This window comes from Hippocampus zosterae, chromosome 1, assembly GCF_025434085.1.
Source record: "Hippocampus zosterae strain Florida chromosome 1, ASM2543408v3, whole genome shotgun sequence".
Classification (NCBI taxonomy): Eukaryota; Metazoa; Chordata; class Actinopteri; order Syngnathiformes; family Syngnathidae; genus Hippocampus; species Hippocampus zosterae.
Genome location: NC_067451.1, coordinates 22,410,602 through 22,436,171, shown reverse-complemented (window position 1 = coordinate 22,436,171; position 25,570 = coordinate 22,410,602). Strand labels below are relative to the sequence as shown.

Sequence of the window (25,570 nt, the reverse complement as noted above, 5' to 3'; positions counted from 1 at the left end):
GGAGGACACCACTGAGTAAGCCATGGCTATTGAAAAAAATGGTGCACATTTAAAGTTTGTAAAAGATCACTTGGGTGTTCCACAGCACTACTGGCAAAATATTCTGGTGAAAAATGAAACATACGTTTTTTGAAAGGAACACACAACATTGTATGGAGAAAAAAGGCACAGCACACCATCAAAACCCCATCCCAACTGTGAAGTACGGTAGAGGAGGCATCATGGTTTGGGGCTGCTCACAGTCTGGACCGATTGCCTTACTCACAGTCTGGACCGATTGCTATCATTGAAAAAAAAAATGAATTCCCAAGTTTACAAAGACATTTTGCAGAAGAATTTAAGGCCATCCGTGCACCAATTGAAGCACAACAAACTGGGTGATGCAACAGGACAATGACCCAAAGCAAAGAAGTAAATCACCAACTGCACAGGTGTCAAACTCATTTTTGTCACGGGCAACATTGTAGTTATAGTTTCCCTTGGATGGCCGTTATGAATTTTGGGAAACCATATAAATGTTTAATCCGCTCCACCATATTGCATACACAGCGCACAACAAATTGCTGAATAACTAGTTTTAAAATCAGATGTCAAGAATAATGACTGTTATTCTGTATTACATATGAAAATTTCGTTGGCTTTAGCAAGCATCACGGAACTTGATTTATTTTTGTGTGCCACATAAAATTATGTGATTGGGCCAGACCTGGCCCCCGGGCCTTGACTTTCACACCTGTGAAGAACAGCATGGCTTCAACAGAAGAAAATACGCCTTCTGCAGTTGACCAGTCAGTCTTGACCTCAACCCCGATAGAGATGCTGTGGCATGACCTCAAGAGAGCCATTCATACCAGACATCCCAAGAACATTGTTTAATGGAAACAGTTTTGGAAAGATGAATACCGTACTCCAAAATTCCTCCTGACCATTGTGCAGGTCTGATCTGCAACTACAGGAAATGTTTGGTTGAGGTTATTAATGCCAAAAGAGGGTCAACAAGTTATTACATCCAAGGGTTCATTTACTTTTTCCACGAGGTACAGCGAATGTTTACATGGTTTGTTCAATAAAATAATATGAGAACATTTTGTTTTAGTTGTGTGGCATTAGTTCAAGCGTGTTTGTCAATTGTTGTGACTTAGATGCAGATCAGAAGACCTTTCATGACCAATTTCTGAATAAGTCCAGGTAGTTCCAAAAGGGTTCACATACTTTTTCTTGCAACTATAGGTAAGGATTGATGGCTAAAGTACCACACATTTTTAATGGGAGACAAGTCAGGACTGCAGGCAGGCCAGTCAAGTACCTACAACTACACTCTTTTACTACAAAGGCACGCTGTTGTAACACATGCAGAATGTGGTTTGCCATTGTCTTGCTGAAATAATAAGACTTTGCTTGGATGGCAGCATATGTTTCTGTAAAACCTGTATGGACCTTTCGGCATTAATGGTGTATGTTACCCATTCAATTGGCAGTAACACAGTTCCATACCGTCACAGATGCTAGCTTTTGAATTTGGCAACAATTTGAAATGTGGATTCGTCAGACTTCAGTACACTTTTCCACTTTGCATCAGTGCATTTTAGAGGAGCTTGGGCCCCAGCAAAAACTGATGGTGTTTCTGGGTGTTAATGGCTTTTGCTTTGCATGGTAGAGGTTTGAATTGCACTTATGGACGCGGTGCTAAACTGTATTTACTGACATTGGTTTTCTGAAGTCTTCTTGAGCCCTTGTGGTGATATTTTTTACATATTGATGTTCAAAGGTCACGAGCAGTCAATGTTGGTTTTTGGCCTTGCAGTTTACATGTAGTGATTTCTCCAGATTCTCTGACCCTTTTGATGATATTATGGACCCGAGATGATGAAATTGCTAAATTCCTGCGGCCTGTACATTGAGGATCATTGTCCTTAAACTGTTTGACTATTTTCCCACACGGTTGTTCACAAAGAGGTCAATCTCACCCCATCTTTGCTTGTGGATGACTGAGCAATTAAGGGAATCTCATTTTGTACCCAATCATGACACCCAGTTAGCCAATTCACCCGTGGGATGTGTTGCAGCCATAAAATTAAAAGTTCATGATTATTTGCTAAAAATAACTAGGCGTGAGTGTGAGCGTGGATGGTTGTTGGTCTCTGTGTGCCTTGCGATTGGCAACCGATTCAGCGTGTCCCCCGCCTACTGCCCGGAGACAGCTGGGATAGGCTGCAGCACCCCCCGCGACCCATGTAAGGATAACACGGTTCGGAAGATGAATGAATGATATGCAAATCTCTGTATTCTGTTTAAATAAAACATTCTGTGATGTATGTTGTACATATTCGTCTGACCACTTTTTTTCTTGACATAATTAGCATATATTAAAACATTCCCTAAAAAATCCAATCACACGAGGTACGATGAGGGAATTCTCCGCAGCACTTATTGGACAAGCAATGTAATGTGACCGTCTGCAGCCAGTGATGGCCAAGCGGGTGTGTCATAACTAAATGACATGTTGAGTTGGGTGTGTCTTAACCTCCATGGAAGAGGCTCCGTCTAATCCCTGAGACTGATTCACCGAACCCCTGAGGTTCGATCGAACCCAGGTTAAGAACCACTGATAGATGTATACTGTACATATACAGTATATATAGAAATATATATATATACACCGTAAATTCCGGATTACAAGCCGCTACTTTTTCCCCCCACACTTTCAACACTGCGGCGTGTAATATGAAACGGCTTCTTAATTTTTTTTTTCCATCGCGGGAGAAAAATGGACCGATAAAATGAATGAGTCTTTCACTGAGGTCCAGTGTTGTGTCCAAGGACCGGCATGCCGAGGCCAAGGCCAAGGACTTGGAAAATTTTCCTTGACAAATTTTCCAAGGCCAATGCCAAGGACCAAGGACTTGCCTCCGAGGCCAAGGCCAAGGACCAAGGACTGATTTTGAAACTGAGGCCTAGCCAAGGACATGTATAAAACAATGCTATCATACCACTTGGCAGGTCTTCATGATTTGCAACACCCCTCCATCATAACCCTTTGCACTCCCTAACGCTTGAATGAAGTGTTTTTATTCAAAGATTAGAACATTCAGAGTACGTGTTATTTATACTAAGAAAAAAAAAATCATATGGTATACATTTATGAATTAATGTTTTAGTGCAGTTGTTTCTTAATGTGAAGTAAATCAACACTCAACAGGCATGACATGGCACGGCACACAAGTTGAGAAATTACTTTGCATTAAAGTCAGTCACTAACTACAGAAAAAGCGGTAATCTCTGTGATAATTTTATAGTTTGAGTATGAGTTTAAAGTATGAGTGCCGTTATGGATTGAGAGAGTCCCAAATTTCGAATTCTGAAAGGGTCTACTTATTCAATTGCATCTGATAATAACACAAACAACAACATATACATACAGTGATAAACAAATGATGCAAAAATCTAAATTCAGGAGCAGGCCTGAGGATTTCGGAAATTCATGGTAACCGTTTTTTGGTTCCGTCGGATTACCCAATGGGAAACCACGAGAACAAATGTTGGTTTCCATAAACGTTCATCACGGGAACCCATTTTTCTATTTTGACTATTGATAATCAAGAATTCCGAAACTCAAAAGTATAATGTTTCAAGGGTCAATGTTTGAAAACGATGCATTAACAATGAACATTACTTCAGCAGCTGTGTACTTCAGGTTTATTCCAAAAAATAAATGAATAAAAACTGGTGTACTCATGTGGCATCATCAGAGTATTTTTTTCCAATCTCACACTGCAAAGATGAATTGACTGGTAATCATTAATACAGGTTGATGTGGCTTGACATCCTCTTCCTAAGACGATGCATGTGTAATCTACGATCAATTTGACGAAAGAATTTAACACACGTCATCATGAGTTCTACCAACAGTTAACATGAGCATTACTACACCTTGTGACTAATGTTTTATTCATAAAGTTACCATGCTACAACCAGTAAATTATAGAATAACCAATACTGTTTCATAATATTTTTCACAGCGATTAGCCTACGAATCTAATGACCAATTTGCCTCGTAATCGTGCCCCGCGTCGTATTTCGCTCCCGCGTTCTGTGCATACGTCACAGGTGAGTTTAGTGATCCGCCCTTTGGACGATTCATACGAAAAATCAGAAGCATTCCCATTTCTTAAATATCGTAATTAGTAGACCTTGGTGAGTTTTTTTCGCCACCATCTCAAACTTTCATCTGCGCGATTCCTCAGTTTGCGGACTAAAATAACAACTAATAAGTTTGAAGTAAATTAGAAGTCACACACCACACCACATCACAAACACACATACAGGCACAGTAGTCAATTCAAGTGCGGTCACTTTTATAATTAAACTATTTTTCGGTACCGTGAAAATGACGCCACGGAAACTACACGCTACGGTAACTATTGTTACTGTGAAATCCTCAGGCTTGCCGTAGTGTTTTTGTTTGTTTGTTTTGACTGAGACATTTCCTTGCATCCCAAAAACGCACATTGTTTGGAACTGTGCGTCCCGTGGGAAAATTATGCGTCTAGGACGCTAGACGCAGAGGTAACGAGACGGCTGAATCTCGAACCGTTCTCTGAGTACTACTATCATTACCACTACCACTAATACTACATTAATACCTTCAACTTCACAATAATAATAATAAATAATTAAATCAACCATGATTTTAAACTATGTATTATCAATATTCATTATTCCAAAGCATTCAGCATACAAAACTGGAATCGAGCAAAAGGACTCCAAATCACAACGGCCAAACCCAGAAGTGAACTGCCGACATTATTGACTCCAGCTGTAACGCAAATTACTTGGTTCAAACAAACATTCTAGTGCGACCGCACAAACGTGACGACTGTGCAAAAATAACTAAATAAAAGAAAGGCTTTACACGCTATTTAAACTGCCGATCGCGAACGCAACAAACCGTGATTGAAACTAACTGTGATGCCGCTCTTTATACGTTGCGCTAACTGTTACCTGTCAGTGGCAGACCCGCCCTTCTTAAAGCACCAGAGTTAATCCATCAATATGGGCTTCCTTGAATGGAATTTATTAAATTCCTTCGTGATTTTTGCGGTCCTTATTCATGGGATTCGAGGCTCTAATCCCTCATTGTGTCCGAGGACCGGCAATCCAAGGCCAAGGACTTGACTCCCGAGGCCAAGGTCAAGGACCAAGGACTTGACTACGAGGCCTAGGCCGAGGACCAAGGACCGCCCCTCGGTCCTCGAGCCGGTCCTCGAGGCCAAGGACCGGCTCGAGGACTACATCTCTGCTGAGGTCCAGTGAGATTGTATGACTCATCACAACTTCCGTTCTCTTGTCGTAGCGGGGAAAATGTGTTACCTGGCAACAGTTGACCAATAAAATGAATGAGTAGCACACGGGTCCAATGAAATTGTATGATTAAGAAAAAGAAAAACCTTTATTAGTTGTGATAAACAGTGCTGGTATACCCATGCTGCCGAGAAGGCGCAACCACCAAGCAGTCTCCCCTCCTTGATGAATGTTGTGGCCAAAAAATGCTGAAAAAAGTCCACATTAGGTCCACACGACGTAACGACAAACACCAAGTGACCAAACAAACACAAAAACAAAAAAAGCAACGCTCCTGAGAGCACTTGCCGACGGCTGCCAGCTTTTGACTTGACTTGAATGATCAAAGGGTAACGTGTATAGTTGACATCTTGACTTCAAAGCTTTTTCAAAGATTACCGGTAATCACAACTTCCTTATTTCAGTCTTTCTTCTAACCCTGATCAGCATGGAGAATACCAGACGAAAAGCATATGATGTAGCTTTTAAACTAAAAGCGATCACTCTGGCAGTTAAAGAAGGAAATCTAGCTGCTGCTCGTAATCTTGGCATAGACGAGTCAATGGTGCGAAGGTGGAGGCTCCGGCAAGAAGAACTGAGCCAGTGTAAAAAGACAACCAAAAAGACCCATGCATATTTGAATTGCCCCTCACTCGGACTCTAAATAAAAAAGATCAAAAATGATCATTTTTAAGCGGCTGACTCTAGAAATAATTTAATATATCTTTTCCCATTTATATGATTTGCATTATTCTATTTAAAGCCTAGCTGCAGTATTTCTCCTCGTAATTACGCAAATGCGCATCAAGATCTCTTTGTCTGGCCTCTTATGTGTTTCAGCGTAATTTCCTTGTGCAAATGCATTTATCACGCTCATAAAAATATGGAGATTATTTTAACCTTAAATTGTTGCTTTTTTTTCTCTGCGGGGCTTCAGCGGGGAACCATGTCTGCGGCCTCACCCGGAAGCGTAGCAGGTGGCAGGGACGCAGAAGCAAACCCCCGCCTACTCATTGGCCAGCGGTTTATAATATTGTGCGGCGCATATAATTACAAAATTAATTTTTCTTCATAAATCTGAGCATTCGGCTCTTAATCAGGTCCGGTCTGCAGGCCGGAATTTACGGTGTGTGTATATATATATTAGAGCTGTCAGTTTAGCGCGTTTTTATTGGGATTAATTTAAATGAATTTTAACGGGATAAAATTTTATTCTCGCGAGATTAACGCGGCACACGTCACAATCGGATGTTACGTTGCTCTATGAATACACCAGAAACAAATTAACAAGCGCGCTGCAGAAGTCCACGCCCGTGTCTGTTTTGCCAGCCACGGCAGCACGAGACACCGAAAACGGATACTTAAAGAGTTTATGAATGGAAAGTTTACATTTAGAAAGTTGCCCGTTTGAGCCACTGACGAGACCAAAGTTATCTGTTCTTCTCTCTCTCTCTGTATCATACAGGTATACGATGTATGCCACTGACGCGATTGTTACTTGTTTGGAACTATTTTGTGTGGAAGGTTGCAGTGTTCTGTGTCCATATAAATATAGCGGGTGGAGCTTCTCTGTGTTCGTCTGACAGTGACAGTGCGCTGCAGTGGCCTAGCGAAAATAAAACGTCTCCAGTGTTGTCATCGAACCAAGTGTCGTCATTCGAAATGAGGTATACACAAAACCGACTTCCGCGCAAGAAGGACCAACACAATTAACATAGCCTGACTGTGTTAGGGGGAGTGAACCCCCCCCCCCCCCCCCCCTTTTCAGAATGGTTTCCCCCTGCGTGTGCTTGTTTGTACGGCCGGCAGTTTTGAATACAGCGGCACATAATGAACACTGGTGTCCGGTGTCTCGTTATTCAACAAACAGACAGAAACAGACTGCTGTGTTCAAAGCAAACTTGAGAAAAACGAAGTATGCAACCATGGTTTAAATCCACTATAGGCTGAGTACTAGTTTATCTTAGATGTGCAGTTTATAATGTTATATTGCTCTGTTTTGATTTCATAAAAAAAGCTGTTAAAGCAGCTGTTGTGACAAAATGTTTTTTTTTCACCGTTGTTGATGGACAGTAATATTGTGTGAGAGATTATGTGTGAATAACTGCTCCAAGTGAAAAATGTTCATGTGAAATTGAAAATCGAAATTGTTATTTCAGTAAATATTTGCATTTGGCACATAGAAAACGGATTCATGATTCCATGTTGATGAGAGCATTAAAATGGGGAAAAATAGGACAAAAAATGTAAAAGGAAATTCAGAAACGATAAAAATTGTGTGAGTAATCACAACAATTCTTTTTGTTCATTTGAGTTAATTATGACAGTTGCGTTTATAATTAGATTAAATATTTTAATCGTTTGACAGCTCTTATATACATATATATATTTATATATCCCCCCCCCCCAATCTTTGATCATCTGCATTTGTCAGTCTATCATGCATGCACTGACAACTAACTATCAGCTAATCTAAAGCGGCCACCCCACCGGACGATGCAAACGGTTGGGGTGGAGACGTAGCACATACACGTTGACCGTGCTTTATGCTCCTAACTGGAAATGGATTTATGTAGCCTCTTCTCGCTGACTCCTCCTGTCCTGCATTCCGCTCCTCACCAGTTTTTCAGACCAAATTTCCACGTGTTGTCACCACCATGAATCATTAAATTTTAACCTCCTGTTACGTTAATTTCTCTGCTCTAGACTCTGCTTTGCTCCTCGCAAGTGGCTGATTTTCATTCCTTATCTGCAACACTAAAAATTATAAATGTTACTGTGACACAAAGGAAACATTATATATATATATTATAACACCACATGCTTGGATGCACAAAAACAGCCAATATTTACCCGTTTGTGAAATCTAGGGAAAATCAGGACACTGACAGCACCAACTGGCGAGGGAAAAAAACACTATTTCATCTGTATCTTCTTCGGTATTTGCTTCAGATCTTTCCTGTGCACAGCTATTGATAGAGCGCCTCAATAGTGGCGCAATGCTGCAACTGGAGTTAAAATATGTCGCTGCTGCAGAGGGACATCGATCGCTCAATCAACACAGCTGGAGCTTTATGCTGTGTTGAGTGATATCAATCTGTCTGGCTGGGGGCGGCACAGAAGTAACTTGAGTCGGCCGCAGTGCCCAATATTTGACACTTATTAGCTCAGTGGTCCCAAACCTTTTTTGTGTCACGAATCAGTTGAGACAACTACCTGCGTTAGCGGATTGGAATCCATCAGAAAAGAGGGGAGAAAGGATCGAGGAGAAGAAACGGTGTAGGACAGCATCAATCATCTGTCAAACTCAAGGCCCCAGACCAGATCCGGCCCGCCACATCATTTTATGTAGCCCACAGAAGCAAATGCTGTGTGTCAACTTGCATGATCCTTGCTAAAATCTGTACCGAAATGCTAAATTGTCATGTGTAATAAATAACGCTGAGATTTTGCCACTGGTTGTTATTGAGCGATCCGCCAGATCGTTGTCGTTGTCGTATATCGTACTTGAGTGCTGGATTTGTGCCTCAAATCCACGATTGCCGTTTGTTCATTTAAGCACCGACTCCATTTAAATTGATTACGAATTTCACTTTTGCATGTCATCGCGGCGCGGGCACCCGCAGCGGCTCCTCTTGTTGTCTGTTTAAGGGGGAGGAAATTTCACATATAGCACATTTGAAAATAAAGTTGTACTTGATACTTGATAGATGGTCCAAAAAAAGTCATATACAATTTTATCCTGATAAAAAGAAGTGACCTTTTATAGTGCTTTATCTACACCATGTTTTCCAAAGCGCTTTGCCAGGCCTCAAATGCATTATTTTAAAACCTTTAACTTGCAAAGCAGCATCAATATTTAGTTTAAGATAGTTAGTGAAATCCTCTACAACTGATTCATGTTTGCAGCAAGAAATTTTTCACAACAGGGGACTTTTCACAAAAGCAAATACTATCTCAGTTGTAAACATGCGGGCGGCCCGGTAGTCCAATGGTTAGCACGTCGGCTTCACAGTGCAGAGGTACCGGGTTCGATTCCAGCTCCGGCCTCCCTGTGTGGTGTTTGCATGTTCTCCCCGCGCCTGCATGGGTTTTCTCCGGGTGCTTCGGTTTCCTCTCGCATTCCAAAAACATGTGTGACAGGCTGATTGAACACTCTAAATTGTCCCTAGGTGTGAGTGTGAGTGTGAATGGTTGTTCGTCTCTGTGTGCCCTGCGATTCAGGGAGTCCCGCTCCTACTGCCCGGAGACAGCTGGGATAGGCTCCAGCACCCCCCGCGACCCTAGTGAGGATCAAGCGGTTCGGAAGATGAATGAATGAATGTAAACATGCACACACACACACACAAAAAAATGTATGTTTGTATTCTTTACTTTTATTCCAATATGTAGTGCATAAATATGAGCATACCCTTTTTTGACACTTCATATAGCCAGTGTAGAAAGAAAAAAGGGAAAGAAATTCATGATCAGCATTCACTTTCATTTACATGCATTTCTTGCATAATGTCTTTTACTTTGCTTCATCCATCTTTCATTTTGATCACTTTTACCTTGTCTTCAAGCATCAGAGCTCTTCTTAACTCCTTGCCATGCAAAGGTAGCCATTTTAGCAATGCAACGTTCATGCTGTGTCTGAAACTAACAATAGCAAATACTTCCTGTACTACTGCACATGTGTAAACCCATGTGGTGGTTGCTGTTGCCATTTTGGAGCAACGCAGTAGGTTGGTGCGCCAGGCTGAGGTCGGATTAGACTTTTCCGGGAGGTTTGTTTTCATTGTAGTGAACCTTGTTGCGAGGCAAGGGCAGAGAAAAAGATTTCGTATTACGCAAAAGGGGGACTTTTCGTTGTAGGAGGATCAGAAAAGTGGGAATGGCTTTCATGCATGAAGATTTTTTCACACGGAGGGGGGGGGGGGAATTTCGCGCATGTAGGTTTCGTTGTAGAGGACTTTCACTGTACTTGCTTAAACCACTTGGAGCACTGTCAGACAGCAGAACCCAGGGTGTCCTTCCAACCATCCATCCATCCTGTTTCGGAAGTGCTTCTATTTTTAAACCTATTTTAAATCCATCCGCTTGTCGTACAAGCTGCAAGGATAGCTAGCCTGTGAATTTTTGTGTACTCTGGCGTGTAAGTGGCCAAAACTCCCTTCGTCTGCCGCTGTGATGGTATCGGGCCCGCAATAAGGATCAAAGACGATGGTGTTGCTAAACTGTTTAGCTGGGCTTCATTGACAGACCAAGAAAGAGCAAATATGTCTGTGCGCTGCCATGGCATCTCAAGTCAAGTCCACAGTATTTATAGAGCACTTTCAAACAGCCATCGCTGCATACAAAGTGCTGTACATGGAGCGATTTAACATACACAATAAACAGTAAGACGAAATGGTAATAAAGGCGGTAGAAAGCACCAAGCAGTAAAATCATGCTGAGTCGAACGCCAAAGAATACAAGTGGGTTTTGAGGAGGGCTTTAAAGATGGGCAGCGAGGAGGCTTGCCGAATGTTCAGTGGGAGGTCATTCCAGAGAGAGGGACCAGCAACAGAAAAGGCTCGATCCCCTCTGAGCCTCAGTTTAGTTCTTGGTACTTCTAACAAAGACTGGTCCACAGACCTGAGGCGCCGTGCAGGTGTGTAGGGGCGGATGAGCTCAGAGAGGTAAGGTGGCGCGAGATTATTTAGAGATTTGAAAACAAAGAGGAGGATCTTGAAAATAACTCTAAAATGAATGGGGAGCCAATGAAGGGATGCAAGAGTAGGAGTTATATGCTCCCTCTTAGGAGTACCAGTTAAGAGGCGAGCAGCGGCATTCTGGACCAGCTGAAGGCGCTTAATGGAGAGCTATAATACAACCAGTGTAACCAAAACACAAATGGTTGATAAACCATATTTAAAGGTACATTTTTAACAACATACTGGGCAAAACTGGTAAAGCCTTTCCTCAAGTTACTCAATGAAGTGACAGATGATGGCATCCCTTCTTTTCTTCAATGCTGAGTGACTGGAGGGAGATATTTGTAAAAAGACTTAAGAGATTTCCATTTTACACTGAAGCCTTTTTAAACACTCGGGGATTGTTAATATTGTGACAAAGCAGTTGCGTACAAAGGGTCACATTTTTAATTCAGTTAAATCACAAGTAACATCTTTAAAAATAAATAAAATAACATTCATCATTTGTAGTATTCAAATGATGACACATCCAGCAACCTTTTTGACATTTTTTAACATCAGTTGTAAAAGGTGTGTGTGTGTGTGTGTGTTCATCATTCATCAGTTAATAGTAGTTCATAGTTCATCATTAAATAAAAAAAATGCAGAATTGTTTGTAACCTCCATCTCAATCAATTCTTTCTTTTTTCTCCCCCTTGTTCCTCTCTTAATTTTTGCTCCCAGGTATCCGACCCCCGATCCTTAACGGGCCTATGCATCCACGGCCACTGGTGGCGCTGTTGGATGGGCGCGACTGCACCGTTGAAATGCCCATCCTTAAAGATGTTGCTACTGTGGCCTTCTGTGATGCCCAGTCTACACAAGAAATTCATGAGAAGGTAAAGGAGACATTGAACAACAATTCATGATGGCAGACGTTTAAATCTTCAAGATTTACTATGAAATAAGCATACACGCTCTGCATGGGGTCTTTATGGTTTTCACCTTAAAGATATAATTGGATGCACATTTGTCCTTTGCAGGTGCTGAATGAGGCTGTGGCCGCCCTGCTTTATCACACCATCACTTTGTCGAGAGATGACTTGGAGAAGTTTAAAGGCCTCAGAGTAATTGTCAGAATTGGGTCTGGCTTTGACAATGTTGATGTCAAAGCAGCCGCTGAGCTTGGTGAGAAGATGCCACTCAACACGAGCTTTGTCGGGTTTCTAAACATCGGAATTAACAGCTTGATATGTTCATTGTCAATGTGTAGGCATTGCCGTGTGTAACGTTCCAGCAACCTCAGTGGAGGAGACAGCCGACACGTCGCTATGTTTGATCCTGAACTTGTACAGGCGAGTCACATGGATGCACCAAGCTCTGCGGGAGGGAACCCGAGCCTCCAGTGTAGAGCAGATCCGAGAAGTGGCAGGTGGTGCTGCTCGTATTCGAGGAGAGACGCTGGGCATCATAGGCCTTGGTAAGCGGATAGCTTTTTTTCCCCCCAAAAAATGATTTTAGTAAAAATGAGCAGCCTGAGAGTGGTATATTTAATGTGTGAAATTATATGGCTATGTTTATATCTGCTTTAGCTCCTTTTAATATGTGGCATGCTCTTATGATATTATCATTGTGGCTTTCCAGGACGTGTTGGCCAAGCGGTGGCGCTGCGTGCCAAAGCTTTCGGGTTTGGAGTAATCTTCTATGACCCTTATTTGCCTGATGGCGTGGAGCGCTCCCTGGGCCTGCAGCGCATGGCCACCCTCCAGGACCTGCTCATCCACTCGGACTGCGTATCTCTGCACTGCAGCCTCAACGAGCACAACCATCACCTTATCAATGACTTCACCATCAAACAGGTGAACTGGAAAATTTGAATTTATTGGGTCTGCAAGTCAATTGAGTATTAAAGAGATATGGGTGAATATTTATAAATTTCAGTTTAGTGTATTGTATTTTCACAGAAATTAATGTACCACATTTCATTTACATAAGGGGGTTTTCTTTGGAGAGGAATAAAATCTGCAACTTAATGTTACACACTTCTCCAATCAAAGACGCCTGTCATGTTAATTAGAGGACATAACTTTGTTTAACGTGTCCCTATGGCCAGATTAGTTTCAGGCTCATCATTTTGTCTAGGCCTGTTTCATGAGTTTTTTGAAGTAATTCTGTTGAACCACCATTCAAAAGCAATGTCTGATTTTCATTGGTTGATTTTTATTAAATTTGTATTTATTATTACGAGGTTCAAATTATTCTGTGACCAGTGTGGGTTTTTCCTTCATTAGGATAGGGGTATCAACCATTTTGTCCATGTGTGCCAAGTTACCACTGCACTGATATTATTGTATTCATGATTGTGTGAAAATGGTCTGGAGTTTGACAGAAGCATTGCTCACTCCTACAATGCAGATGCGTCAGGGAGCTTTCCTGGTGAACACATCAAGAGGCGGGCTAGTTGATGAGAAAGCACTGGCTCAGGCCCTAAAAGAGGGTCGGATACGAGGGGCTGCTTTGGACGTCCATGAAAGCGAACCTTTCAGGTAACCGACCATCCCTCACCCTCAGAAAGGTGTGTGATATGCAGTATTAACTAAGTGCTCCCTTTTTTATCACAACCTTGACAGTTTTTCAACCGGCCCCCTTAAAGACGCCCCCAACTTGATCTGTACTCCGCACACATCTTGGTACAGTGAGCAGGCCTCGGTGGAGGCTCGGGAGGAAGCAGCTAGAGAAGTGCGCCGTGCAATTACTGGTAAGTAAGGATTTCACAGTCACAGGCTACAGTAAAAAAAAAAAAAAAAAGTTTCTCTTATTTTCCATTGGAGTTGGGCACATCTGATATCCCCACTTGCTGTAGAATCCCTTGCTTCCCATTTAAAGGTTTCCAGGAAAAGATTAGAAATGTAACTTTAGCCATCTGCTGCGCCAACAATCAGTCTACGAAAACCCAAAATAGATGACTAATTCATCTAAACATGTAATTATCCGGGCGGCCCGGTAGTCCAGTGGTTAGCACGTCGGCTTCACAGTGCAGAGGTACCGGGTTCGATTCCAGCTCCGGCCTCCCTGTGTGGAGTTTGCATGTTCTCCCCGGGCCTGCGTGGGTTTTCTCCGGGTGCTCCGGTTTCCTCCCACATTCCAAAAATATGCATGGCAGGCTGATTGAACACTCTAAATTGTCCCTAGGTGTGAGTGTGAGTGCGAATGGTTGTTCGTCTATGTGTGCCCTGCGATTGGCTGGCAACCGATTCAGGGTGTCCCCCGCCTACTGCCCGGAGACAGCTGGGATAGGCTCCAGCACCCCCCGCGACCCTAGTGAGGATCAAGCGGTTTGGAAAATGGATGGATGGATGTAATTATCCTTTGTCGGTACACAATTCCTTATTTAGCAGCATGTGGAAAGCTGTTTCTGTGATATTGAAGAGATTGTGTGGACTATACTATACCATACTATAAATCTGAGTCTCTTAGTGTTGCAGAACTGTTCCCATCCTATTTATACTTGAATCCACTATGAATGACTGTTTGCCGCATTTTCGCCTATCCAGTGGGATTCTGATCATCAAGTTATGAATAATTGATGATCAATTTTTATTTGTAATGCACTTCACATTTCAAAGAATTCTCAAGGTGCTAAATTGTCATTTCAATGGCAGGTGAAGCTGTGACTGATAGTGTGTGTGCCATGTACGGTATGATTCTTTGTTGGTCCCCTCATTAAGTACAAATTCATCGATTGTTACATACAGCACGTTGACTGTCTCACAATATGCAGTCGATCCAGAAAGTCTGTGCACCTCTGATCAAATGCCAGGGTTTATGATAAATGTGGTCAATTCAGCTGGAGGGGTGGTGGTGGGTGGGGGGTGTTATTTCATATCAGGCAATTTCAATAATGATTGATTTTTCTTAAGCTTTAAAAAAAAACAACAACCAATTAACCTTTTTATGTACGTTGTCATGTGCAGTTTCTCCTCAACCAGTCGATTCTAAATGCTTATTTGCATTAGATGCTCCCCAATGCATTATCGTTGATAGTTAAATTAACCGCCATTCAGTGTTCCTACACTATAAGTGTAGTGAACTAATACTTTCTTACAATATATACATTCGCGTTGACTAACCGTTTTAGGACTAGAGTAATCCCTGTTTATCATGGTTAATGGGGACCAAAACCACCCCCAATAAAGGAAAATTCGCGAAGTAGCGACCCCCCCAATCTATATACATGTACATAATATTATAAGGGCAAATGTAATGGTATACATGCACATAGAAGTAATTTTTGAAGTAATTAACATGACTTAATGCTGTATACTAATAGATTTAAATATGTATAAGTTAGGTTAGTTTATGAATAACAAAATACGGTAAACAATTTTCTTTAAGTCTGCAACCCGTCCGTGAGAAGCTGCGAAAGTCAGCAAAACAACAGCGAGTCACATAGAGCAACATATACAGTACCGTACTGTACTACATGTGTATGAAAAAAAAAAGTTATGAATATGTTTGAAAAGATCCGCGATGCACTGAAGCTGTGATAAACGAACCGCGAAATAGCGAGGGATGACTGTACTTTATATCTTTTTAGTGGGCTCACTATTGCCATAAATAATGTATTCATATTTTACTTGCCTGATGTTGACATATCGTATGTGATGCTGACACGGGTACTTGCACATAAAAAACGGGGAACTCCTTTACTTGTATGCCACGTGTCCAGCTGGAGGTGTTTAATCAGTGTTTCATCCTATTGCAAAAGTCAACTGGTCATGTATTTGTTATGCCACGCTCTTGTTTTGAATCGCTTGAGTATGCCGCACTCGCACACACATTGCTTGGTATCGTTTACCTGCTTCTTTGTTGAATTGGAGGCATCTTCTTTTTTGGTGTAGTGGCTTCTTTGTTTAACTGCTTCTTTATGTATGGAGCCGGCTACACGCTGTCTATAATGCGCACAATGCCGCGGTAGGGGTTTGCTTCATAATATTTTCTCTACCTGACATCTTTCTATATCAAACATCTGTTTATCGATTGTGTGTCTATCGCAATACATCTTGATGTTGAATTACCACCTAGCCCTATCTCAGTCTCTTCTGGTCAGTGGATTGTAATACCTTCACCCCACACCCTTTGGAGGTTGTCTTTGGGTGTTTCTACTTATCTCTCATATTGTTTCTGTCATCAACCGCTGTTGATACCCTTAGACAACCTGTTCTATGTCTGTTGGTCATTACACCGGTAGTTTCTTTCTTTTTGAGGACATTCTAAATTGTTGTCCTGGCTCTGGCCAGCATTCGTGCAATAGTTCCCTCTTCTCTCAGCTTCAAAATGGTTTGTTTTCCTCCCATAGAAAGCTCTCCGGTCTTCATGTTTGCAGAAGAGTAAATGCCCTTTTCACAATAGAAGGCACCATCTAATTTTTAAGCAATCAGTCCAAAAGGCAACACCTCAGCAACTAAGAAGATAAGATAAGAAAATCTTTATTAGTCTCGCAATCGAGAAATTCCCAATTCACAGCAGCAAAGTTATGAAAGGAAGAAGTAGAACAACAAAATATAGGAGCTGCTGGAAAGGCAGCCACTCTCGCGGCGCCATTTTGAAGTCAAAATAACACAACACAACACATAGGACACAGACAGTCGTGCAATCTTCACCAATTTTCTGTATAGACTTTGTTGTCTGAAACAGTTATAGATGAAAGAGGAGAGGATCAAAGTGTCCTTTCACCAGTGGGTCAGAGACGTCATGCTGAAAATGTGCACACGTCTGCTACAAGCTAAGTTTTGAAAGCAAACACAAAGCTGTAGCGTCCATTGACGAAAATAGATTAGTTCACTTCTCCTGTACCACGTAATCCACTTCAAACTCCAAGCCGCGACTCCCAGTTCCAAATCCGCATCGGCGCTCCGCCCGCGTTAACGCTCCTTTCTTCTCATCGTCGGCTCCTCAAGACTTACATCCATCCAGCCGCAGACCTTCAACAGCACTGATCTCTACGCTGAACAAAGCGGGGCTGTGAAAAATGCTGCCCATTACAAGACACAAGCGCCCCGGGACTGTCCAGCAACGACAGTCAAATGGCGCCGACATTCCTCCCCGTCAAAAACAGTGCTGGTATACCCATGCTGCCGAGAAGGCGCAACCACCAAGCACAGAGTGTCGTGGTTGTCGTGGCCAAATAATGCAGAAAAAAGTCCACATCAGGTCCACACGGCGTAACAACAAACACAAAGTGACAAAACAAATACTTTTTTTTTTTGATGATGATGGCGCCCCCTGAGTGGCTGCCTCTCCAGCAGCTCATACCCTCCCACCCCCTCCAGCCCGCCCTGACAGCACTTGGTAGCTCCTTCAGCCAGAGACTGTTACACCCGCGCTGCAAGAAGGAGAGATACCGACGCTCGTTCCTACCGACTGCTGTCAGGCTGATGAATAAAAAATAACAATCATAATAATAATAATAATTAAAGTATGTGAAGGAAAATTGTAAATAGTACTGAGATTTATCCATTGTGTTCATATTGTATTTAATTGAAAGATGTGTGTTGTTTTTTTTTTCTCTTCTTTCTTCTTTCTACATACATTCTTGCTGCTGGAGGCTGTAAATTTCCCCAGTGTGGGACGAATAAAGGATATCTTATCTTATCAAAAACAACAAAAAAAGCAATGCTCATGAGAGCACTTGCTGAAGGCTGCCTACTCGGGCGCCATTCATTCATTCATTCATTCATCTTCCTAACCGCTTGATCCTCACTAGGGTCGCGGGGGGTGCTGGAGCCTATCCCAGCCGTCTTTGGGCAGTAGGCGGGGGACACCCCGAATCGGTTGCCAGCCAATCGCAGGGCACACAGAGACGAACAACCATTCGCACTCACACTCACACCTAGGGACAATTTAGAGTGTTCAATCAGCCTGCCATGCATGTTTTTGGAATGTGGGAGGAAACCGGAGCACCCGGAGAAAACCCACGCAGGCCCGGGGAGAACATGCAAACTCCACACAGGGAGGCCGGAGCTGGAATCGAACCCGGTACCTCTGCACTGTGAAGCCGACGTGCTAACCACTGGACTACCGGGCCGACTCGGGCGCCATCTTGACTTCAATTCAACTTCAACTAGAAACACACTTCAGTCACATGTTCCAATGTTTTTGCTCTCTTAAAAAGTTGGGTGACTTCAAATCGAAGGTGTTCTGTTGTTAGACATCTAGCTGTAAATACCATGAAACAAAAACTGGAATTCTCAACTTTTGTCTTCTGTTCATCTTTTGATCTGAAACCCAAATGTCTTCAGTTCACAATGACAAAAAGATTATTAAAGGAGTTGACCTTGCCGCTCCGATACTTTTGGAGGGATGTGCATATGATATGTAAATCTACACACACACACACACACACACACACACACACACACACACACAGGGAAAGCCAGGTAAGAGCTATGGAAGCTTTTTGCAGCTCATGCCTTGTGCTGTCAGATGTGACTCTAAAAATGTCAGGAAAACTTTATTTTACTGAACTTTATTGGGGGTTTATCAGAGGCACTTTAAATGGTAGCAGGTGTGTACTGACTCCCATTCAACATGAGTTTGAATTTGATTGGTTAATTGTGAACCCAGCCACATCCTTAGTTATAAGTGTTAGCAGGCATGCTACTGCATTGTCTCTTTTTAAGTCCCCTCTCTAAAATGTCCTTTTCTTCCCCCATTTGAGGAAACCTGGTTTATCTTTTATAGCCCTTGTTATATGCCTGTCCTGCTTTTTAAACAGAATCAAACAATTATTGCGTCGGAGTGGTGTAATTTATTTTAAGCACAAATTGTATACTTAATGCAGATGTTTTGGCATGAGTAGTGTAACTCTTGTACTCCTTGCATTTGTTGCCAATACAAAAATAAAGTGTCTACTTTAAAAAGGATCCAGGAGATGGGTGCAGCATGCTGTAACTCTGCATGCCTGGCACTGCTGAATATCCAGTAAAAATGCAGCCTGTAAACTTTGGTTATTGTGTTCTAGGGCGTATCCCGGACAGCCTGAAGAACTGTGTGAATAAAGAGTATCTGATGGCAGCATCTCAGTGGCCTAGCATGGAGGCTGCCACTGTTCACCCTGAACTTAATGGCGCAACTTACAGGTGAGAGATTGACTGTGTAGAATGGGAATGGGGGGCTTACAAATCACTGAGGCTAAACAAGGACACTTGAAGAATTGTGGGAGTGTGTGGCAGATTTATGCTTGCCTTATTTTCTTATTTGGCATTATATACAGGGGTCCATGGTTTACAACACTCCAGACGTTCGGGGTTTCGTGCTTACTGTCAGAGCTGTGAGCAATGGGAATGGTTGTGCATAAGATAGGTCACAACGCAGCTGAAGGTGGCCACTCTCAGTTTAGTGCAAAATGCTGGTTTAATTCATTTAGATGTTTTTGGGTTTTGTATTGTTTTTTGCAAAAATATTTCCTGTAAACGTGACTTCAGGACTGAGCTATGGTACAAAGTTGGGGTATGTCAGCAAAGTAGGAAATGTAACTTCGGCGTAAACCAAGGACCACTATAGTCACTGGCCATGACACTAAAAGCTTTTGTGAAGCATTTTCCTGACATCTCAAAAATATAAATTTTGAGGAAAACAAAAAATGTCAGATTTGTTAAGTCATTAACATCGTATCATCAAGTAAGTCATTTTCTACACTTACAACTTCCGCAATAATTTGTTAAAATAACAGCCCTGTTCGGGGACTGACCAATAGCTGAAAAAATACTGAATTTGCCTAATTTGTAATCGAAAGTAGCTCCCTGCTAAGCACAGTTGAATTTGACGCAAAACATGTACCGTATTTTCACGACTATAAGGTGCCATTAAAAGTCTTAAATTTTCTCCAAAATGGACAGGACGCCTTATGGTGCGGAGCGTCCTTTATATGCGCTGAGTTCCAAAATCTGAGGAGAGAGAGAGAGAGAGAGAGAGAGAGAGAGAGAGAGAGAGAGAGAGAGAGAGAGAGAGAGAGAGAGAGAGAGAGAGAGAGAGAGAGAGAGAGAGGAGAGAGAGAGAGAGAGAGAGAGAGAGAGAGAGAGAGAGAGAGAGAGAGAGAGAGAGAGAGAGAGAGAGAGAGAGAGAGAGAGAGAGAGAGAGAGAGAGAGAGAGAGAGAGAGAGAGAGAGAGAGAGAGAGAGAGAGAGAGAGAGAGAGAGAGAGAGAGAGAGAGAGAGAGAGAGAGAGAGAGAGAGAGAGAGAGAGAGAGAGAGAGAGAGAGAGAGAGAGAGAGAGAGAGAGAGAGAGAGAGAGAGAGAGAGAGAGAGAGAGAGAGGCGCAAGCTAGTCCGCCAATGGTGAAGGGTGGGCGTGTAAGTACGCTAAAGGGACGCCTCAAGCCAGTATCAACACTTGTATAGAGTGTGGCAATGTGCATTGTTGCAAAACAACTCCCTGAAAATAAATTCGACAAAAAGACACGCTTACGAAACTCAGTTCAAACTTAAAGCCACCGGTTATGCTTTTGGCATGCGTGCCCATCTCACAGCAGCGGTGAAAAAACAAGTCACGCAAATGAACTCTGAGCTTGCCGTTATTCCCGGGGGCTTGACTAAAGAACTCCAACCGCTGGACATTGGCATCAAACGGGCATTCAAAGTAAAGTTGCGAACGGCATGGGAACAATGGATGATCGGTGGCAAACACAACTTTACAAAGAGTGAGAGGCAGCGCTTGGCGAGTTACGCCACAATACGCAACAACGAGAGGGAACGCGGCGTTTTTGATGGATTACGGTACTTGCACAATTGTTCAATTCTTTCTACACACACACGCGCTGCCACCATGTTTCGCTCTGTTCTTTACTTTCAAATGTGGGAAAGCTTCTCATGAGAGAAATGTTGACTTTGCTGTTGCTGCTCCTTCTTTCCGCTCGGCAATGCGTAGAAACTCACACTTTAGCATGTGATGCGTTCAATGACAACTAGGTTTTTGTGCAGTCCTCTGCTTCTGATACAGAGGATGAGGACTTTGATGGATTTCTGGGTGATGATTGATCGAAAAACGTGAGAACATTGTACGGTGGCTAAATAAAATACACCCGAACTCAGTTCTGCTTTCGTTGCCTTTTTAAAAACGTGTTTTTAGCTTGTATCTGTATGTCTTGGCATGCTACCGTATGCTTCAAGCTAACGTGTTAGAGTGTGCGCATGCTTGCCGTATGTTTAAGCTGGCGTATGTTTTACCACTGTAAAACTGCGGCCATTCGTACGGTGCGTCCTGTGTATGTGTAAAATACAGAAATGTCACCCATTAATGAGCCTGCGGCCATTAGTACGGTGCGCCGAATAGTCGTGAAAATACGGTAATCTAAAAATGACGATTTCAGAAAACATGATTTTAAAAAGCTTTGAAAGACTTGAATTGTCGTTATGGTAAAGGAGTGTGATTTAAAACCTGGATTTAAAAGCATTTACACTTTATGGCATGTTTTGAGTCTTTATTCATTCATTTGATGTCCCGCTCTCCCACTACACACACACACACACACACACACACACACACACGAACTAAAGGATGCTAGCTTGCTGTGCCGAAGACGACGGACATAGGCTCCCCCCGCAGGTGTCGAGCAGGATTCTGCTCGACGCCTGCGATATCTTATAGCGGACAGAGTGAAGATGGATGGAAGGGGTGCATCAAATAAAATATAATCTATTCAATCTGTGTTCCAGATTTCCTCCAGGTCTGATCAATGTTGCTGCGGCAGGGGGTCTCCCTGGAACTGGAGCTGGGGTCGAAAGCCTGGTTTCGGGAAACCTGGCCCACGGCATAGCCCCCATCTCTCAACCACCACACGCCCCTTCCCCAGGGCAGCCAAATAAGGCCGAAGGCGACAGAGACATCCCCTCCGACCAATAGCCCCCCCCCCCCCATCTGCCCATACTAACAACCTCCCAAACACCCCTGCTCCCTCCCCTTGACTCCCTGCTACAGCCAACACATTCCGTCACCTCTGGAAAATCCGGGTTCCAAACTTATCTTCCTCCCAGCATCAGACACATTTCGCCCTCCCCCCGAACACAACGATGACCTGATGTAACTCCATGTGGTCTCACTTGACCAGCCTAGGACCCCCCCCCCCCCCAACACACACACACACACACACATGCAGGCATGCACGCATCCCTCCTCATTTCACAACCCCTCTGCCCCCACTCACTCCCTAACGTCAGCAATAACTTTGTTCTCAAGGATTCAGTGATCAGATTGGAATTTTTCTATAGTTGGCTGTTGTGACTTAAGGTGTTCATGTTTATAAAGAAAAAAAAAACATTTCTGACATCAAGGCTTTCCAGTCGGCTGCATCCTCAACTGACTGACCAGTGGAGGTGCTCAGTCAGAAAGTGCCCCTTTGTCCATGAAAGGCTCGTGTTTCTGTTTTGGTTGTCTTTTCTTTTCTCTCGCACCGCCCTCCATTTCCCGTCCAATCTTCTTGTGACGGGATCATGTGTACTTCAAGATAAACCAGACCCAACTGGTAAAAAGCCTCTCCTGCCCTGTTGGGAATTGTATTTAAAATCATGGCCCCGCTGTTCCAAATGGCCTCGATCTTCAGTCTTCCTTTAGGTTGACAAATTCACCTCTACTCAAATCCACCCAGGTTCATGAACTTCTGTCTCATGCCCAAAAGTTGTAGCGTCAGTACTCCATCACACACGTGCGGGGCCTTGCCAGCAGAGGGCGCCGCCTGACCACTCATTTCAGTCTGTGCAGGAAGATGGTCTCCATTTTAGCTTTCTTGAAGCAAAGACCCCACACTGACCTAACCAGGCCATACATCCCACTCGCCGTGGCCACCGGCCCCACACATGCTCACGAACCCCCGTTAAACGTTTGGAGACGGTAACATTAAATTCCTCAGTCGCAACAAGGGAGATGTTATCTTTTGCATGCTAGCTTTGTTCACAACAATGGTATGTACAAGAGTGTGTGTGCCGGTGTGTGTCCCTTTGCGCTGTTTTCTTCCCAAAGGTATAGTCCCTACGAGTAACTCTTTAACGCTGTCACTCTGGTGTCAAGGAAACACCTTTCTAGTACCTCAGTAACAGATATTGAATGTACCGTGCATACCCTTTTATTTTTGTGTACAGATTTTCTAGATTCTTCTTACTGTTCTTTATCAGAAGGGTTGTGATATTGTAGCAGTAATGATTAGATTAAAAAAACAATCCCCCTCATTAAACAAAGCGACACATAGGATCTCCTCTTTTTCTTTCTCTCTGTCTCTCTCTCTCTCTTTTTCTCTCTCTAGGTTACTGAACTGAATACTCAGGCTTAGAAACCAATGCTCGTCTTTTGCCTTGACCTTGGTCCCTTTTGTCCTCCATCTTACTCGCTAATGATTCACGAGGAACAAAGAAAGGTGGTACTTGTGCTCTTGCTAGTTTATGTTCACTAGAGCATTAGTAGTAGATGCTTTTTTTTCATCCCTCTTGTCATTGCCCTGCTGCTCTGTTTGATGTACATGTGCGATTTTCATTTAAGCAGATAAAAAAAAAAGTTCAAATTAGTGGCTGCTTCTCCCTCTGAGTTTTTTTTTAGCCCCGGTAGCCATTTATGTCATGGTCAATTTCCAGTAATGTGCAGTTTTGCCCTCTGGATCACACCCTTCCCCCATTAGTCTGAGTGACTTGGAGCATGTGGTGCTTGGCTCCTCCGTCATGTGATGAGTATATATTTTTAAGAAGAGTAACCCTCTCCCCCAAACCAACGCCTCACCCACCCACGTTCCCCCATAGTTCCGTTGATAAATAATCTTAAATTTTACTGTTGATGATGATTATATATATTTTTTCATTTCAGCCGTGCACTGTCGTGTATACAGTTACAGTTTATAGTTAGTTTTAATGTAGATGACAATTTGTTTTTATGGATAATTGCTGTCTGTGCTCCATCTACATGTTGTCCTGAAGAGTATGAAACCTCCCCCTCCTCCTCCTGCTACCCCCAACTCTTGCTTCCCATGTCACATCCCAAACCACCCCCCCCACCCCCGTACCCTCGGCCTCGCTATGTCCTTTCTCACTGTAGCCGTTGTAGAAAGTCGCCATGGAACCACTCACTGCCTTAATACAGTTGACCACAGAAAGTGACCAGTAGAAATGAACGAGCCCCCTCCCCCAAAGAAAAACATCAAAAAACTCCCCAGTCACACAGCAGGCTGAATTCTACAAAGGTGTATTAAGGTCACACGAAAAATGAGACAGAAAATGTTAAATGACAAGGAGAAGTCACAAGAATTTGCAATTTTCCAATAACAAAACAACACCTTCTGTCATGTGGTGAAACTGTCATGAGCTCACAGTTGGCCCACAAGTTTTCCTGTGGGTGCACAATTGAGTGACACGTAAGTCACGCTACTGGCCTTAATTGGGTGGGTTTTTTTTTTAAAGCAAACTGGGCTAAAAAAAAAAATCATACTTCCCAAGAACTTAAATGGGACTTTAAACCAGGTCAACTCGGAATCTTTGTTGGAACACTTGATGATTGAACTAACAACAAATGAGAACATTTTGTACAAGCAAATTAAACTGTACATGCTGATGATGGTGCCAAAATGTTGACTTTCATTGTGAAACTATCGTGACCACAATCATCATAGTCATGTTTATGTCCATAATGTTTAATCTTTTCCTAAAGTGACAATTTATCAATTTATTTTTACTTCTCATACTATGGCCTTTATGTAACTTTATTCTCATGGTACCGTTTTTTCTCCACCAGCCCCATGTGGCTCTAATACTCCTTTGGCGAATTCTACAGTACCTTTGCAGTACCTTTGGATCAAAGGCATCCCCCCCCCCCCACACCAAAGTCACACCAGCGGTGTGTTTGTGCTCTGGCTAAAAGATACACGCACAGTGTGTGTGTCTTTGTGGTCACAAAGCTCAAGCTGATATTTCACTCTCGGTTGTGAGAATACAGCCATCCTTCCTACTCCTGCTACGACTTGGGGCTTTCAAAGGGTCTTTCACTCTGCTGCCGGAGACCCCCTAAAGGGCTGGAGTGCTCGAGGCACAGCAGACACCGGTGTCATCTGTCCAGAAAACAAAAACAATTGGTCACTTTTTCTCTCTCAGGGTTGAAATGAACACATATCCTTTAGCAATTGTCCTCCTTCCGAATGTAGAACAGCCTTGTGTGTTTGTAGAAGCCGCAAACCTCTTCTCTTGTTCCACCCCTCCCTTTTCCGACTCGCTTGTTTTTCCTTTGGCACTGGCCTCTAACCATCTAGCAAGGAGAGAATGAATGCTTGAAAGTGACTGTGTGCATGTGTTGTTTGATGTTAAGATTGGGAAATGTAATTTTACATGTGACCAATGCCCCCCCCCCCTCCCTCTCACCCTCATTTGTGAACTGATTTTTCAACAGACTGCAAAAAAAGGAAAAAAAAACATCTCTGTAACTAGGCTCTTAAGCTCTTTTGTTTGTTTGTTTTGTTTACTTTTTTATTAGAAACAAACCTGTTTGTGATGGTAACACCCAATGGTAAACTCCACACCGTATTTTAAATAAAAGCTTAAAAATTAAA

At 42.8% G+C, this 25,570-nt stretch overlaps 2 protein-coding genes across 6 annotated transcripts in view; both read left to right on the top strand.

The window, feature by feature from the left end:
- LOC127611017 (nucleoside diphosphate kinase homolog 5-like) overlaps positions 1-16,965 on the top strand; it is a 54,799-nt gene extending 37,834 nt beyond the window's left edge. Inside the window, exon 6 of the mRNA XM_052081380.1 lies at positions 16,532-16,965. The gene's annotated coding sequence lies outside the window, so the exon portion shown is untranslated. The remainder of the gene's footprint in view (positions 1-16,531) is intronic.
- The window catches only part of ctbp1 (C-terminal binding protein 1), a 34,885-nt gene extending 9,315 nt beyond the window's left edge, over positions 1-25,570 (top strand). For all 5 annotated transcript variants that reach the window (XM_052081010.1, XM_052081038.1, XM_052081019.1 and 2 more), the window contains 8 exons: positions 11,742-11,896; positions 12,041-12,185; positions 12,271-12,477; positions 12,642-12,856; positions 13,413-13,543; positions 13,628-13,755; positions 19,021-19,138; positions 21,711-25,570. In XM_052081010.1, the coding sequence (XP_051936970.1) occupies positions 11,742-11,896; positions 12,041-12,185; positions 12,271-12,477; positions 12,642-12,856; positions 13,413-13,543; positions 13,628-13,755; positions 19,021-19,138; positions 21,711-21,897 (1,286 nt within the window). In that variant the 3' untranslated portion in view covers positions 21,898-25,570. The remainder of the gene's footprint in view (positions 1-11,741; positions 11,897-12,040; positions 12,186-12,270; positions 12,478-12,641; positions 12,857-13,412; positions 13,544-13,627; positions 13,756-19,020; positions 19,139-21,710) is intronic.